Source organism: Balaenoptera musculus, chromosome 7 (genome assembly GCF_009873245.2).
Source record: "Balaenoptera musculus isolate JJ_BM4_2016_0621 chromosome 7, mBalMus1.pri.v3, whole genome shotgun sequence".
Classification (NCBI taxonomy): Eukaryota; Metazoa; Chordata; class Mammalia; order Artiodactyla; family Balaenopteridae; genus Balaenoptera; species Balaenoptera musculus.
In genome coordinates, this window is record NC_045791.1 from 106,584,400 (window position 1) to 106,599,916 (window position 15,517).

At 44.6% G+C, this 15,517-nt stretch overlaps 2 protein-coding genes and 1 non-coding gene across 5 annotated transcripts in view; all 3 read left to right on the top strand.

Moving 5' to 3' along the window:
* The window catches only part of ATG16L1 (autophagy related 16 like 1), a 42,908-nt gene extending 29,462 nt beyond the window's left edge, over nt 1-13,446 (top strand). For all 3 annotated transcript variants that reach the window (XM_036857972.1, XM_036857973.1, XM_036857975.1), the window contains 6 exons: nt 8,049-8,169; nt 8,436-8,541; nt 10,490-10,639; nt 10,786-10,833; nt 11,684-11,785; nt 12,598-13,446. In XM_036857972.1, the coding sequence (XP_036713867.1) occupies nt 8,049-8,169; nt 8,436-8,541; nt 10,490-10,639; nt 10,786-10,833; nt 11,684-11,785; nt 12,598-12,691 (621 nt within the window). In that variant the 3' untranslated portion in view covers nt 12,692-13,446. The remainder of the gene's footprint in view (nt 1-8,048; nt 8,170-8,435; nt 8,542-10,489; nt 10,640-10,785; nt 10,834-11,683; nt 11,786-12,597) is intronic.
* Nucleotides 5,635-5,877, top strand: LOC118898599. The gene has a single exon (XR_005020745.1).
* Nucleotides 13,447-14,754: 1,308 nt separating the features above from the next.
* The window catches only part of SAG (S-antigen visual arrestin), a 39,801-nt gene continuing 39,038 nt past the window's right edge, over nt 14,755-15,517 (top strand). The window contains exon 1 of the mRNA XM_036858099.1: nt 14,755-14,785. The gene's annotated coding sequence lies outside the window, so the exon portion shown is untranslated. The remainder of the gene's footprint in view (nt 14,786-15,517) is intronic.

Below are 15,517 nucleotides of genomic sequence, written 5' to 3' on the forward strand. Positions count from 1 at the left end.
TATTCATTCAGTTCAGCAGTACAGTTACCAGAAACCTGCACTTGTCAGAGTCTTTTCTATGAATTCCTTGAAGATGAAACCCTTTTATAGGAACATAATTGCAAAAGCATCAGAGTACACCCAGAACTGTCTGTAAATGACAAAAGACTTAAAAATGACCATAGTTAAAGATTTGATGAAAGTTCATAATAGTGCAATTGACAAGGAAATTTAATTATTTCTGAGATATACATTATAAAGTAATAACTAGAATTATGACTTATAACATTATACCAGAACATACAAGATTTTTAGAAATTTCACATAATGTCTGAAACATTTATATTAACATATTTCCATACAGATAACCCAATGAAAGTTTAGTATTCGTTGTTTTGTTTCTTTGTTTTTTTATACTGCAGGTTCTTATTAGTCATCAATTTTATACACATCAGTGTATACATGTCAATCCCAATCGCCCAATTCAGCACACCACCATCCCCACCCCACCGCAGTTTCCCCCCCTTGGTGTCCATATGTCTGTTCTCTACATCTGTGTCTCAACTTCTGCCCTGCAAACCGGCTCATCTGTACCATTTTTCTAGGTTCCACGTATATGCGTTAATATACGATATTTGTTTTTCTCTTTCTGACTTACTTCACTCTATATGACAGTCTCTAGATCTATCCACGTCTCAACAAATGACTCAATTTCGTTCCTTTTTATGGCTGAGTAATATTCCATTGTATATATGTACCACAACTTCTTTATCCATTCGTCTGTCAGTGGGCATTTAGGTTCCTTCCATGTCCTAGCTATTGTAAATAGTGCTGCAATGAACATTGGGGTGCATGTGTCTTTTTGAATTATGGTTTTCTCTGGGTATACGCCCAGTAGTGGGATTGCTGGATCATATGGTAATTCTATTTTTAGTTTTTTAAGGAACCTCCATACTGTTCTCCATAGTGTCTGTATCAATTTACATTCCCACCAACCGTGCAAGAGGGCTCCCTTTTCTCCACACCCTCTCCAGCATTTGTTGTTTGTAGATTTTCTGATGATGCCCATTCTAACGGGTGTGAGGTGATACCTCATTGTAGTTTTGATTTGCATTTCTCTAATAATTAGTGATGTTGAGCAGCCTTTCATGTGCTTCTTGACCATCTGTATGTCTTCTTTGGAGAAATGTCTATTTAGGTCTTCTGTCCATTTTTGGATTGGGTTGTTTGTTTTTTTAATATTGAGCTGCATGAGCTGTTTATATATTTTGGAGATTAATCCTTTGTCCGTTGATCCGTTTGCAAGTATTTTCTCCCATTCTGAGGGTTGTCTTTCTGTCTTGTTTATGGTTTCCTTTGCTGTGCAAAAGCTTTGAAGTTTCATTAGGTCCCATTTGTTTATTTTTGTTTTTATTTCCATTACTCTAGGAGGTGGATCAAAAAAGATCTTGCTGTGATTGATGTCAAAGAGTGTTCTTCCTGTTTTCCTCTAAGAGTTTTATAGTGACCAGTCTTACATTTACGTCTCTAATCCATTTTGAATTTATTTTTGTGTATGGTGTTAGGGAGTGTTCGAATTTCATTTTTTTACATGTAGCTGTCCAGTTTTCCCAGCACCACTTATTGAAGAGACTGTCTTTTCTCTATTGCATATCCTTGCCTCCTTTGTCATAGATTAGTTGACCATAGGTGCATGGATTTATCTCTGGGCTTTCTATCTTGTTCCATTGATCTATGTTTCTGTTTTTGTGCCAGTACCATATTGTCTTGATTACTGTAGCTTTTTAGTATAGTCTAAAGTCAGGGAGTCTGATTCCTCCAGCTCCGTTTTTTTCCCTCAAGACTGCTTTGGCTATTCAGGGTCTTTTGTGTCTCCATACAAATTTTAAGACTTTTTGTTCTAGTTCCGTTAAAAAATGCCATTGGTAATTTGATAGGGATTGCATTGAATCTGTAGATTGCTTTGGGCATTGTAGTCATTTTCACAATATTGATTCTTCCAATTGAAGAACATGGTATGTCTCTCCATCTGTTTGTATCATCTTTAATTTCTTTCATCAGTGTCTTATAGTTTTCTGCATACAGGTCTTTGGTCTCCCTAGGTAGGTTTATTCCTAGGTATTTTATTCTTTTTGTTGCAGTGGAAAATGGGAGTGTTTCCTTAATTTCTCTTTCAGAGTTTTCATCATTAGTGTATCGGAATACAAGAGATTTCTGTGCATTAATTTTGTATCCTGCAACTTTACCAAATTCATTGATTAGCTCTAGTAGTTTTCTGGTGGCATCTTTAGGATTATCTATGTATAGTATCATGTCCTTTGCAAATAGTGACAGTTTTACTACTTCTTTTCCAATTTGTATTCCTTTTATTTCTTTTTCTTCTCTGATTGCCGTGGCTAGGACTTCCAAAACTATGTTGAATAATAGTGGTGAGAGTGGACATCCTTGTCTTGTTCCTGGTCTTAGAGGAAATGCTTTCAGTTTTTCACCATTGAGAATGATGTTTGCTGTGGGTTTGTCATATGTGGCCTTTATTCTGTTGAGGTAGGTTCCCTCTATGCCCACTTTCTGGAGAGTTTTTATCATAAATGGGTGTTGAATTTTGTCAAAAGCTTTTTCTGCATCTATTGAGATGATCATATGGTTTTTATTCTTCAATTTGTTAATATGGTTTATCACATTGACTGATTTACGTATATTGAAGAATCCTTGCATCCCTGGGATAAATCCCACTTGATCATGGTGAATGATCCTTTTAATGTGTTGTTGGATTCTGTTTGCTAGTATTTTGTTGAGGATTTTTGCATCTCTATTCATCAGTGATATTGGTCTAAAATTTTCTTCTTCAGTAGTATCTTTGTCTGGTTTTGGTATCAGGGTGATGGTGGCCTCGTAGAATGAGTTTGGGAGGGTTCCTTCCTCTGCAGTTTTCTGGAAGAGTTTGAGAAGGATGGGTGTTAGCTCTTCTCTAAATGTTTGATAGAATTTGCCTGTGAAGCCATCTGGTCCTGGACTTTTGTTTGTTGGAAGATTTTTTAATCACAGTTTCAATTTCATTACTTGTGATTGGTCTGTTCATATTTTCTGTTTCTTCCTGGTTCAGTCTTGGAAGGTTATACCTTTCTAAGAATTTGTCCATTTTTTCCAGGTTGTCCATTTTATTGGCATAGAGTTGCTTGTAGTAGTCTCTTAGGATGTTTTGTATTTCTGTGGTGTCTGTTGTAACTTCTCCTTTTTCATTTCTAATTTTATTGATTTGTGTCCTCTCCCTCTTTTTCTTGATGAGTCTGGCTAATGGTTTGTCGATTTTGTTTATCTTCTCAAAGAACCAGCTTTTAGTTTTATTGATCTTTGCTATTGTTTTCTTTGTTTCTTTTTTATTTATTTCTGCTCTGATCTTTATGATTTCTTTCCTTCTGCTAACTTTGGGTTTTGTTTGTTCTTCTTTCTCTAGTTCCTTTAGGTGTAAGGTTAGATTGTTTATTTGAGATTTTTCTTGTTTCTTGATGTAGGCTTGTATCGTTATAAACTTCCCTCTTAGAACTGCTTTTGCTGCATCCCATAGGTTTTGGATCGTTGTGTTTTCATTGTCATTTGTCTCTAGGTATTTTTTGATTTCCTCTTTGATTTCTTCAGTGATCTCTTGGTTATTTAGTAACGTATTGTTTAGCGTCCATGTGTTTGTGTTTTTTACGTTTTTTTCCCTGTAATTGATTTCTAGTCTCATAGCGTTGTGGTCAGAAAAGATACTTGATATGATTTCAATTTTCTTAAATTTACTGAGGCTTGATTTGTGACCCAAGATGTGATCTATCCTGCAGAGTGTTCCGTGCACACTTGAGAAGAAAGTGTAATCTGCTGTTTTTGGATGGAATATCAATTAAATCTATCTGGTGTAGTGTGTCATTTGAAGCTTCTGTTTCCTTATTTATTTTCATTTTGGATGATCTGTCCATTGGTGTAAGTGAGGTGTTAAAGTCCCCCACTATTACTGTGTTACTGTCGATTTCCTGTTTTATAGCTGTTAGCAGTTGCCTTATGTATTGAGGTGCTCCTATGTTGGGTGCATATATATTTATAATTGTTATATCTTCTTCTTGGATTGATCCCTTGATCATTATGTAGTGTCCTTCCTTGTCTCTTGTAACATTCTTTATTTTAAAGTCTATTTTATCTGATAGGAGTATTGCTACTCCAGCTTTCTTTTGATTTCCATTTGCATGGAATATCTTTTTCCATCCCTTCACTTTCAGTCTGTATGTGTCCCTAGGTCTGAAGTGGGTCTCTTGTAGACAGCATATAGATGGGTCTTGTTTTTGTATCCATTCAGCGAGCCTGTGTCTTTTGGTTGGAGCATTTAATCCATTCACGTTTAAAGTAATTATCGATATGTATGTTCCTATGACCATTTTCTTAATTGTTTTGTGTTTGTTTTTGTAGGTCCTTTTCTTCTCTTGTGTTTCCCACTTAGAGAAGTTCCTTTAGCATTTGTTGTAGAGCTGGTTTGGTGATGCTGAATTCTCTTAGCTTTTGCTTGTGTGTAAAGCTTTTGATTTCTCCATCGAATCTGAATGAGATCCTTGCTGGGTAGAGTAATCTTGGTTGTAGGTTCTTCCCTTTCATCACTTTAAGTATATCATGCCACTCCCTTCTGGCTTGTAGAGTTTCTGCTGAGGAATCAGCTGTTAACCTTATGGGAGTTCCCTTGTATGTTATTTGTCGTTTTTCCCTTGCTGCTTTCAATAATTTTTCTTTTTCTTTAATTTTTGCCAGTTTGATTACTATGTGTCTCAGCATGTTTCTCCTTGGGTTTATCCTGTATGGGACTCTGTGCTTCCTGGACTTGGGTGGCTATTTCCTTTCCCATGTTAGGGAAGTTTTCGACTATAATCTCTTCACATATTTTCTCGGGTCCTTTCTCTCTCTCTTCTCCTTCTGGGACCCCTATTTTTTGATGAAATAGAAGTACCTACACAAGTTTTTGGTCTCTCCCCATGGTTTGTGCAGATTGAATGATTTATACTGAGCATTATTCCTATACTGTATTTAGCGTAAACTTTGTTGCTGGAACCTTTTTGATCTTTCCGGAAGGATCAGTGAGAGGTTGTCACACAGCCGCAGCACAGCTGCCACCTGGCTGGCAGCGATTGTAAGTTGCTGTTCCAGTTTCAGAGAGGTTTAAATGTGAGAAGAAGGAGTCTCAGAATCCGTGCAAACCTCTTCTTAAAGGGGAAGTACATGTGGCCCTGAGTTTTCTCTTCCTGTACTAAAGTGGAGTTGTTCTCCTGAGCACAGAGGAAAGATTGGTTTCTAAAATGTTAACTCTAAACTGCGAGGTCTCAGCTTTGGGGGTCAGGGTTGAAACCCAGTAAGTTGACATTTGTAGTAAGTATATTAGGGTCTTTTAAAAGCTGCTCTTTTTTGGGGGGTTGGGGGGATGGATTCCCTGGCGTTCAGTGGTTAGGACCCCACACTTTGACTGCCGAGGGCCTGGGTTCAATTCCTGGTCAGGGAACTAAGATCCCACAAGCCATGCAGCGCAGCCCAAAAAAAAAAAAAGCCTTTTCTTTTTAAAAAAAAAAAAATTATAAAGAAATCATTAGTGAATACCTGAATATCTTCTGAGCCTTTGAAGTTTCTGCACATAAATACGTTGATCCACATTGAAAAGTAGGGGAAGTGCGGCATCCTCGCCACCCCCAGCCGCCTCTCTCCCATCGGGCTCCAGTGGTGCTGTGGTGGGCAGAGGGCGCTGACATTCGGTTGTGACCCACTTCTGCGTTGCTTGGCAGCCCAGGAAAGACGCCCTGGTTGGCATCCCACAGCTGGTCACGAGAAGATTTGATTGTTGGGAATGCTGATATCTGTGGTTATGATCTGACATTTCAAGCTGAGACCTCTGATTGAAAAACCCCTAGGAGTTTTAATTGTTTGTTTAAAGAGTCCTGATGTTTCCTTTTATTTTTTTTTTTTAATTTATTTTTGGCTGCGTTGGGTCCTCATTGCTGAGCGCGTGCTTTCTCTAGTTGTAGCAAGCTGGGACTGCTCTTCGTTGTGGTGCGCGGGCTTCTCATTGTCGTGGCTTCTCTTGTTGTGGAGCACGGGCTCTAGGCACACGGGCTTCAGTAGTTGTGGCACGTGGGCTCAGTAGTTGTGGCTCGCGGGCTCTGGAGTGCAGGCTCAGTAGTTGTGGCGCACGGGCTTAGTTGCTCCGTGGCATGTGGGATCTTCCTGGGCCAGGGCTCGAACCCGTGTCCCTTCCATTGGCAGGCGGATTCTTAACCACTGTGCCACCAGGGAAGCCCGTGATGTTTCCTTTTATATTGATAAATTATGCCTCTGGTGAACCTCTCTATTCTGACTTTAAATAGGAGACTGACTTTCAGAGACATTGGTAAAATCCAAGATTTAAAAATTTTGTAATTTGATATAATTCAGACTTACAGAAAATTGCAAGAACAAAATAGACCAGTATCTGTAATAGAGCTTATTTCAAGAAGGTCCTCTGACTGCCCTCCACCCCTTTTAAGTTGTGTAATTAACAGCTTAAAATGTGACTAGCCTCAGTAAAGAATACAGATTCAGGAAATTTCTGCATGTATTTTTTAAACACTTGGGAGAAGACAAACATGTTATTTTTCTATAACATGTAAGATTAACGTGGCAGCACAAATCTGATAATATTAAATAGATACCGTTAGTATATACATTGTTCTTTTCCATTTCATTGGCTAATAAGACTAAATGTAGATATCCTGTCTATTTGTATTCTGTATACTTTCTGTAGTAGAACCTTTACTGAGTACTTTATTATACAGTTTTTGTATATACTTTTTTTAAATTTAAGTAGAATTGACCTACCACACTATGTTAGTTCCAGGTGCACAACATAGTGATTTGTTATTTCTGTACATTACCAAATGATCACCATGGTAAATCTAGTTATACCTGTCACCAAAGTTACTACAGTATTAACTGTGCTCCCCGTGCTGTACCTTTCACCCCCGTGACCATTTTGTAGTGGTAGCTTGTACCTCTTCATCTCTCACCTTTTACACTCAGACCCCCCCACTCCCACCCCACACAACCACCACCTTGTTCTCTGTGAGTCGCTTTCTTTTCTGTAAGGTGTTGATTTGTTTTTTAGATTCCACGTATAAATAAAATCATATGGTATTTGTGTTTCTCTGTCTGACTCATTTCACTTAGCATAATACCCTCTATGTTCATCCATGTTGTCACAGAGGGCGAGATTTCATTCTTTTTTATGACTTATATTCCCCTGTATATATGTACCATGTCTTTATCCATTCATCTGTCACTGGACGCTTAAGTAGCTTCCGTATCTTGACTGTTGCGATTAATGCTACAATGAAAATAGGGGGGCATATATCTTTTCAAATGAGTGGTTTTGTTTTCTTTGGAAAAATACCCAGAAGTAGAATTGCTGGATCGTATGGGGTTTCTATTTTTAATTTTTTGAGGGCCCTTCATGTTGTTTTCTATAGTGGCTTCACCAACGTACTTTTCCACCAGCAATGTGCGAGGATTCCCTTTTCTCCACATCCTCACCAACACTTGTTACTTGTTGTCTTTTTGATAATAGCCGTTCTGACAGGTGTGCAGTGATAATCTTATTGTGGTTTTGATTTGCATTTCCCTGATGACCAGTGATGTTGAGCATCTTTTCATGTGTCCGGTGGCCATCTGTATGTCTTCTTTGGAAAAATGTCTATTCAGGTCCTCTGCCTGCTCCTCCCTTATTTTGAGGGCATGGTCATGTCAAGTTTGTACTGTGGTGTTGGATCTTTTACTTGTTCTTTCATTACCCTTTTTTTTTTAGTTTTATTGGTGGTGGGAGGTTTATCCTCTTCCTCTTAATACCTCACCCCAGGCAGTACCCAAAGATAGGCTTTCTGGGTGTTTCCCTGAGCCGCTCATCCTTCTGTCTCTGAGTGTTCCTGACCAGATCTCAGGGTGTTTGGAGAAGCTGGCCCCCTGGCAGTTTGCCGCTGACTCTCCCGGTGCGGCGCCCTGGAGGTTTACCCCGGTTGTGTTCTCTCCCTTAGCATACACTCACGGGACACAGCGGCAAGGTGCTGTCTGCCAAGTTCCTGCTGGACAACGCGCGTATTGTTTCTGGAAGTCACGACCGGACCCTCAAGCTCTGGGATCTACGCAGCAAAGTCTGTGAGGAAATTCAGTCTCTCTGTGTCTATGAACGATTAGATATTAACCTCAGAGGTGTTTGTTTCCACGTTAAAGCCTGCATTTAGTGTGATAAACTTTGAAAGTGCAGTCTCATGTTTAGTGGCGCTGATGTAGTGACTGTTTTTCAAGTTTGAAGCTTCATTTAAATAAGTAGTTCTGATTACTTAGCGTGAGAGTGCAGCAGTGTTATGTGCACAGCCGCAGAGGGGCCTCTGCTTGATTATTCATGTTCGGTTTTCGTTCAGGCATAAAGACGGTATTTGCGGGATCCAGCTGCAATGATATTGTCTGCACAGAGCAGTGTGTGATGAGTGGACATTTTGACAAGAAAATTCGTTTCTGGGACATCCGGTAAAACACCCAGGAGCTTGGTGGGGAGGCAGATGGGAGGGTCTGTATGTGGCAGAACTGTGATGGTGTCTTGTGTGTGGGCTGTGTTTTTAAAACCCCTGGAAATGGCAGCAATGAGCTCCAGTCCACATTATCTTCCCAGTTTGACACTCTTTACCCTGAAGTAGACGGTCATGTTCAACAGTCACCTCTGAGCATGCCTTGTGTACTTACAAACAGATGAACAACTAGGTTGTTAGGGGGTTTCAAGTGTAATCGAGAAGACAGACACACAAGTCTGCAGGGTGTGTTGAAGTAGGGCCAGGAGCCCTTGTCCAAGGATGTTAGAGACCGTCTCTCAAGATGAGTCTTGAGAAGTGAGTAGGTTTCACGTTGCAGAAGAGCCACTGAGGGACATTCCAGGCCAGAACAGGGCAGTCTGGCAGGGCAAGTCAGGCGAGGGCAGATGAGACTAATAGGGTGGGTTGGGATCAGATTGCTGCGGGCTTTGGACGCCATTGGTAGATGACTTGGTCTCAGAAGCCGTTGGGTGTTTAGGAAAGGATTGCTTCATGAGAGTGTGGTAGATTACATTGGTGGCAGTTTCAAAGGGTGTACTGGGGAGCGGGAAATCAGTAAAGCATTGAGGATCTGAACTCAAGGCAGTGGAGGGAGATGTGGAGGGGGGATTTGGACGGGGTTTGTTACAAGTTGGATGTGGAGGGTGAGGAAGGAGAGAAGTAAAGCAAGATGCAGAATAAATGACAGATTTAGGAAGAGGATGCAGTGAACATGTTCAGAAAAGGACATAAATTTGAGGTTTCTAATAGACATTTGGAAAAACAGCAGTTTTGAGAGGTTGGCTGGGAGAAAAAATGAGACGTCCTCACAGGACTTTGAAGGCATGAGAGTGGATTAGTCAGAGCCCACCTGTGAAGCAACAGGAGGGCAGTACTTCGGGAGCTGCCCGAGGAGGGAGGAGTGGCAGAAAGGGGAAGAAAGCTGGAGTCCTGCTGATGGGCCAGGGTGGGGGGAGTAGGAGGGACAGGAGTCCTGTAGGGTGAGGACGGCTGTCTAGGATGTAGGTAATTGGTGATTAGCTTCAGGTGTACTGGTTGGCAGAACTTTGAACCGGGAGTAAGGAATTCTAGAGCTGAGCTGGATGTTAGAAGGCTCCTCCTGGTCTCCCCCTAATTTGACAGACGAAGACCCCAAGTCCCCGGGAGGTGGAGCGGCAACAGTAAGATAAACTCTCTTACTTGGTTGTGGTTTGAGGTAGGAAATCATTTCATCGAAAGTTTACAGCAGAATGAATGACTCCAGAAGGGTCTGCACCTCCTTTGGCTGTGTCACCAACAGGGCCCAGTCCAGGATTGCTGAGCACAGACCTGGGTGTGGACCGCGGCCCAGAGGAGAACTGGGAGAAGAAAAGGAAGGAGAAGGGGTTGCCAGGGTGCCCCGGTTCCACATCTGGAGTCACCAGGATGAGTTGGAGGGTCCCCGAGCTTTACTTTGTATGACAGGAAACCTGGAGAGTCCACACATTTGTCCATATAAGGCAGCCCAGACCTGCTAAAGCAGTTTACGTCCCTTTGGATAAGTTGAAATGATAAAATTGAAGTAATACTAATTAAATAGTAGCCCTGCTTAGTTCATGCTGATCAGAAGCTCTGACTGGCAATTACTGTATCATTTCAGAAACAGGCAAGGAAATTAATCCTTACCAGTTTTAGAGTTCTAGTACTCACCACTACTGAGAGAATCTATTGATGGGAAAATAATAAAAGCCAGGGCTGAGATTATTTGTGTGGGGCTGGGAGCACTTTCACCGTCCTTGAGGAGTATTGCATTCTAGTTCAGTTGCCTTTTCTCCTTCCTCCTTTTCTCTGTGGCATGCCATCCTGGTTGAAATGGGGAAGTTCTGACCTTTCTGTGTTAGGTTTTCTCAGACTTTCCATCTTTTTCGTAGATCAGAGAGTATTGTCCGAGAGATGGAGCTCTTGGGAAAGATTACTGCCCTGGACTTAAACCCAGAAAGAACTGAACTCCTCAGCTGCTCCCGAGATGACCTGCTAAAAATTATTGACCTACGAATAAGTGCTGTCAGACAGACATTCAGGTAACTGAAGACACTGTGGTTGGGTTTCATTTGAGTCTTGCTGATTTTTCGGAGGGTTGTGAGAAGGCCAGAAGCCTGACTTGCCCTCACATCCCAAGTTTGCATGGACTCTGGGGGTAACGGTGCCCTGTCGTCGTCTGTTTCAGCGCGCCGGGCTTCAAGTGCGGCTCCGACTGGACGCGAGTTGTGTTCAGGTTAGTGGTGACGCTCTTCCCGTCCCACCCCGCGCCCCCAACACGGTTCACCTCAGAGGTTAGAGCAGAGGCATCTTCCCACTGGGGAAACGAGCTACGTCTGTACAGTGTCTCCACATGCGCAGGTGTCCAGGAACGAAGCTGCACGGTCAGTCCTAGAGGTCACTGTCACTGTTTCCTTCCTTTCTAAAGTGTCCCTTCTGTGATTGCATGAAAATATGTCCCAATTCAAAAACTAATAATGGCTAGTTGGTTGGTTCTGGGTATATCAAGTTCACCTCTCTTTACTCATTTACATAAGAACTCTTTGAGAGCTTTTTGGGAAGAGTGGTGTCCCCTGGAACAGAGCAGAATAGGCTCTCTGGAGAGGGGGTGGCTTCCCTTTCCTGTTCTCCCTTCCACACATGGCTCTTCTCCCAAATACATTGCCATGGTTAGTGCCAGTATCGTGGAGAAGCTTCTCTACAGTCAATGCTTCCTTCCTTGTCTGCTTTCACTGAACCATATAACGAGGCAGTCCATCAACTGAAAGAAACCCTTCACCATTTGGGGGTTGACTTTGACCTCCCTATGTGCTATGTTTGAGTCTGAGAGATGGTTAGGGACTTGTGGCCCCAAGAAGTAGTGCAGCGGCACTATTTTTCATTAGCTGGTGAGGCCAGGTGATAGGGTGAAGCGGCTTTGGCCAAAACGGTTGTGAAGAGCATCTTCTGGTTTCTGGGTACACGGGAATGGTCACATGTTTGACTCGTAAGTGAAGAGTAAACATGACTTCCTGGGGAGGGGTCCGGGAAGACGCTGAGTTGGGGATGGGTGGTAGACGCCGTTTCTTGTCTTATGTGTCCTGCAGCCCTGACGGCAGTTACGTGGCAGCAGGCTCGGCCGAGGGCTCTCTCTACATCTGGAGCGTGCTCTCCGGGAAAGTGGAGAAGGTCCTTTCAAAGCATCACAGGTAAGATGTCAGCCCCTCTGAGGTGGGGAGCAGGCCTGTGACTTCCTCCCAGGGGTCATGTCCTCTTCGGGCGTGGACCCGAGTCGACCCCATGAGGGCAGTGTCCACTCACGTGCTCTACTGTGAGCCAGGTTAGTGGAGGGAAGCTGGGGCCCTTCTCCCCAGACAGCAGCCGGCAGCGTCCTGCTTATTTATGTTACAGACCATTCCAGCTAGAGCAGTTAGGGTATGGCCACTGGAAAAAGGTTAGAGCCCCACGTTCTATGGCGCCTCCTGTCTTCCTCCTGCCCCTTCACCGCTCTCCTTCCTCTCTGGCTCCCCTTCTCCCTTCTAAGCCCCTTTCCTCAGGAAATCGGCTGCTTGTAAACACCGATTTTCACGTGCTTTTTACTTTCATCCAGGCCCCTTTTCCTCTCGGCTTTGTTGTGTCCCCCAAGCCCAGCTGCTCTTAGAACCCAGGCCCAGGGCCCTCCGGGACCGCCCCTCGCCTCCCCTCACCACCCTCGCCGTGGTGCTGCTTCCCCGCTCCTCAGCCAGTTGCCCTGAGGTGCTCATCAGAGGCTCTTTTCTTAACTCAGAGCTACTCCCTTAGGGTAGACTTGATAAGGCCTGACTCCTTGCATTCCAAACCACCTCCTGGAGTCAAGGCAGGCTTCCCCCAAGTTCTTTCGCTCTGTAAGCGCCTGTCTGTGCGTGGGAGCCACACGGGCGAGTAAAACGGGCGCTGGGACAAGCCCGACGCCCTGATGGCGAGGGAGCCCGGCGCTCGGCTCACGAACGTCTCACCCGTGTTCCGACCTCTCCCCTTGAAGCTCAGCGATCAACGCCGTGGCCTGGTCGCCTGCCGGCTCCCACGTCGTCAGCGTGGACAAAGGAAGCAAAGCTGTGCTGTGGTCAGAGTACTGAGGGCACCTCGTCAGGAAAGAGCGGATCGGAAGCTGGAGGGGCACGCGGGCCCCACGGCTCTGTCCTGGCAGGTGGCGCCTGGGCTGTGGCTTTGACCTCCAGAGAAGAGCTCGAGCCGTGGGGCGCAGTTGCCTGCCTTTGAGCAGGGCTCCCCGAGGGTCGTGGCTGAGGTCCCGTGGCCTGAAAGAGTAACACTGAGAAAAACCTGACGCTGCGGTCGCTCAGCAGAGGTTCAGGTTCTTGCCTTGATTCAAGTGGGAAACACTACTGGCTCTGACCTTGCATACCTCAGCGGGGTGGGCGCAGGCACCTGCTGGCTTCTTCCCTGGGCGCCGGTGCCGCAGACGCCCCCTGCACCAGGTGTTGCTTCTCCCCCTGTGCTCTCTCGCGTCCTTCCAAAGTCGGTTCCGGCCTGATGAATGTCCTGTCACCTCGGGGTCATTTTCCCAGGGAACTTGCTTTAATCATGGATTAACAGAAACCCAAATGGGATTACCCCTGCCCTCAGGTAGCCCACGGGGACGGCCCTGATTTCTGAGGAGACCGTGGGACTGTGGTCCCCCCTGCTGGTCTGTGTCTTTATTACGAGGCTCTTACTCTGATCTCACCTGATCACTGTTGGAATTTCCTTAGGTCTCTTAGAAAGCAACTGTTCTTCAAAACTCCTTCCTCCCTCCCCTCCCCGCCCCCCAATTCTACATATCTATCTCTTGGTCAAGAAATAAATCTCAATTTGGTTTAAAAAAAAAAAAAAATTGGCGGGGGGTAGGAGAAGAAGTGCACAACCCTTTTTCCAGAGAAGTGGATGAGCTGCAGGAATAAAGACTGTATTCCGGGATCATCTGTAGCTTCTCAGAAGGTGGGCCGCCCCCTTCTTCCCGGCTGTGCTGGGGTTACAGTTTCTGGTGGTGTGGGATTGGAGGCCTCCAGTGTATTACCCTGGAGCCAGTAGTTCCGGCTCGCTGCCCCTTTGCCAAGCCTATGTGCAATACCCCTCGGTGCTTTAGTGCAGGAAGCCCATTCCAGGAAGCATGGGAATGCCATCTTTCGATTTCGGGACTTGCGAGTAAGGCCGGGAAGAAACTGGCCTATGCATTTTTTTTTTTTTAACATTTATCTTTACCATCTTACGCGTTTATAAAATTCTAGTTCCTTGAGTGACTGAAACACCAATATTTTTATCACTTACTCATTCGCACTTTAATTTTCTTCCTTCCGGACTTGTTCTCTGGACGTCTGTGGGAGCGAGGGCTAGAGCAGGGCGAGGACGGGCTGCGCGCTCCCTCTGATGGTATTAGCGGCTCCGTTCTCCCCTTTCCCCTGCCCTCGCCTCCCCTTTTCAGTTTGCTGTTCAGAGAACTCGTGCTGAGGGGAGTTGAAATTCACAGGCCAGGGCATGTCTTTTATTTATTTAATTATGTTGCCCAACAGAACTTGATTGTAAATAAAAAAGAAATCTGTTATGTACTTTTCACACTCCATGCCTCTTGGTAGTTATTTTATTCTTCTTTATCCTTAAGGGCAAAAAGCTGGTTTTTTTCATTTGTTTTCCTGGTATGCATTCATTTGTAAATGATGGTTAATACTGTCCCCCTGCCTTTCCTTATTGTTCATCATTTAAGCCCAAGGTATTACTGTCTGTAAACATCAGTGTTCCAGTTTCACGTCATTTGCAAATCTTAACTGAAACCAGAAAAGGGTCTCTCCGGAATTTCGGCAGCTGTGCGGCCTGCTCCACGCTGCAGCAGTACGAGCTCCCGGTCCCCGCGCTGCAGGCTTTGTTCACAGGATTGATAGTGAGCTGTATGTGTCTCCCAGCCTCCAGGCCTCTTCTTTGCTGAAGGGGCATGATTTCCTCATTGAAGAGTGATTTATTCGTAGCAGCTCAGATATCTAGCGAGTGGCTGTGTGCCATAACAAATGAGGGTCTCCCTGATCTGTCCCCCCCACCCCCAAGGAGCCCTGTCCAGCCCGTTACCAGCCAGTAGCCCAGCAACTCGAGTCAGGATTCCATCACGATCTGGAGTCTCAGGGGCAGCAAGCAATCTCCAAAGGGCGGAAGGTGGGGATCCTGTTGCCGTCACCTTCGAGGAGGTAAGTCTCATTCTTCAGAAAGGCTGCAAGTAAGCATTGTAGTAGCCTCTGATTATCCTGGGTTTTTTTTGACCTTGGAGGGAAGCACGATTGCTCTCTGCTCTTAACAAAGATGTTTCCGTTTGAGATCCATCCATACTGTAAAGCTCTCTTCAGGTCACCTGACTGCCAGGCTGGGTTACAGGTGTGGCTTCCATTGGGTGGAACATGCTTCCATCCAGCTCATGGTCTTCATTCTCTGTTTCTCACATGATCTGGGACCCTCCTCCAGTGCTGCTGGTTTCATCGGTCAGGGTGGGAGGTGGGCATGGGGGGTTTTCTAATTTCCCAGATGAATCCCGGCGGGTTAGAGCTAGCGTGCACCCCTGCAAGTGTTGTGGGCTTTGATCCAGACATTAGCGTATCTCGGGCTGAGAATTAAAGACTTTTAAAATTTATATTCCCTAGGTTGTTACCCAAAATAGTGTGATATATCAAGTTCTGTGCCTTATTCTTAAAGCACAATACTGTGCACACATTCGCTTATATCTTTATCTTGTGAAGCCCCGGTGCATCTTTCATATCACAGCACACAGGATATTTTGTGGGGACACTGGGGCAAATGGATGAAGCTGCTCTCAGCTGGGAGGGGCCAGCCCAGGCCCCAGGGGCGTGTTTGTTGGGAAATTCCAGGGTTTGGAGTGTACCAAGGTGTGCAGAGCTACTGTCTGTCTTCACATCTATAGCACAGCC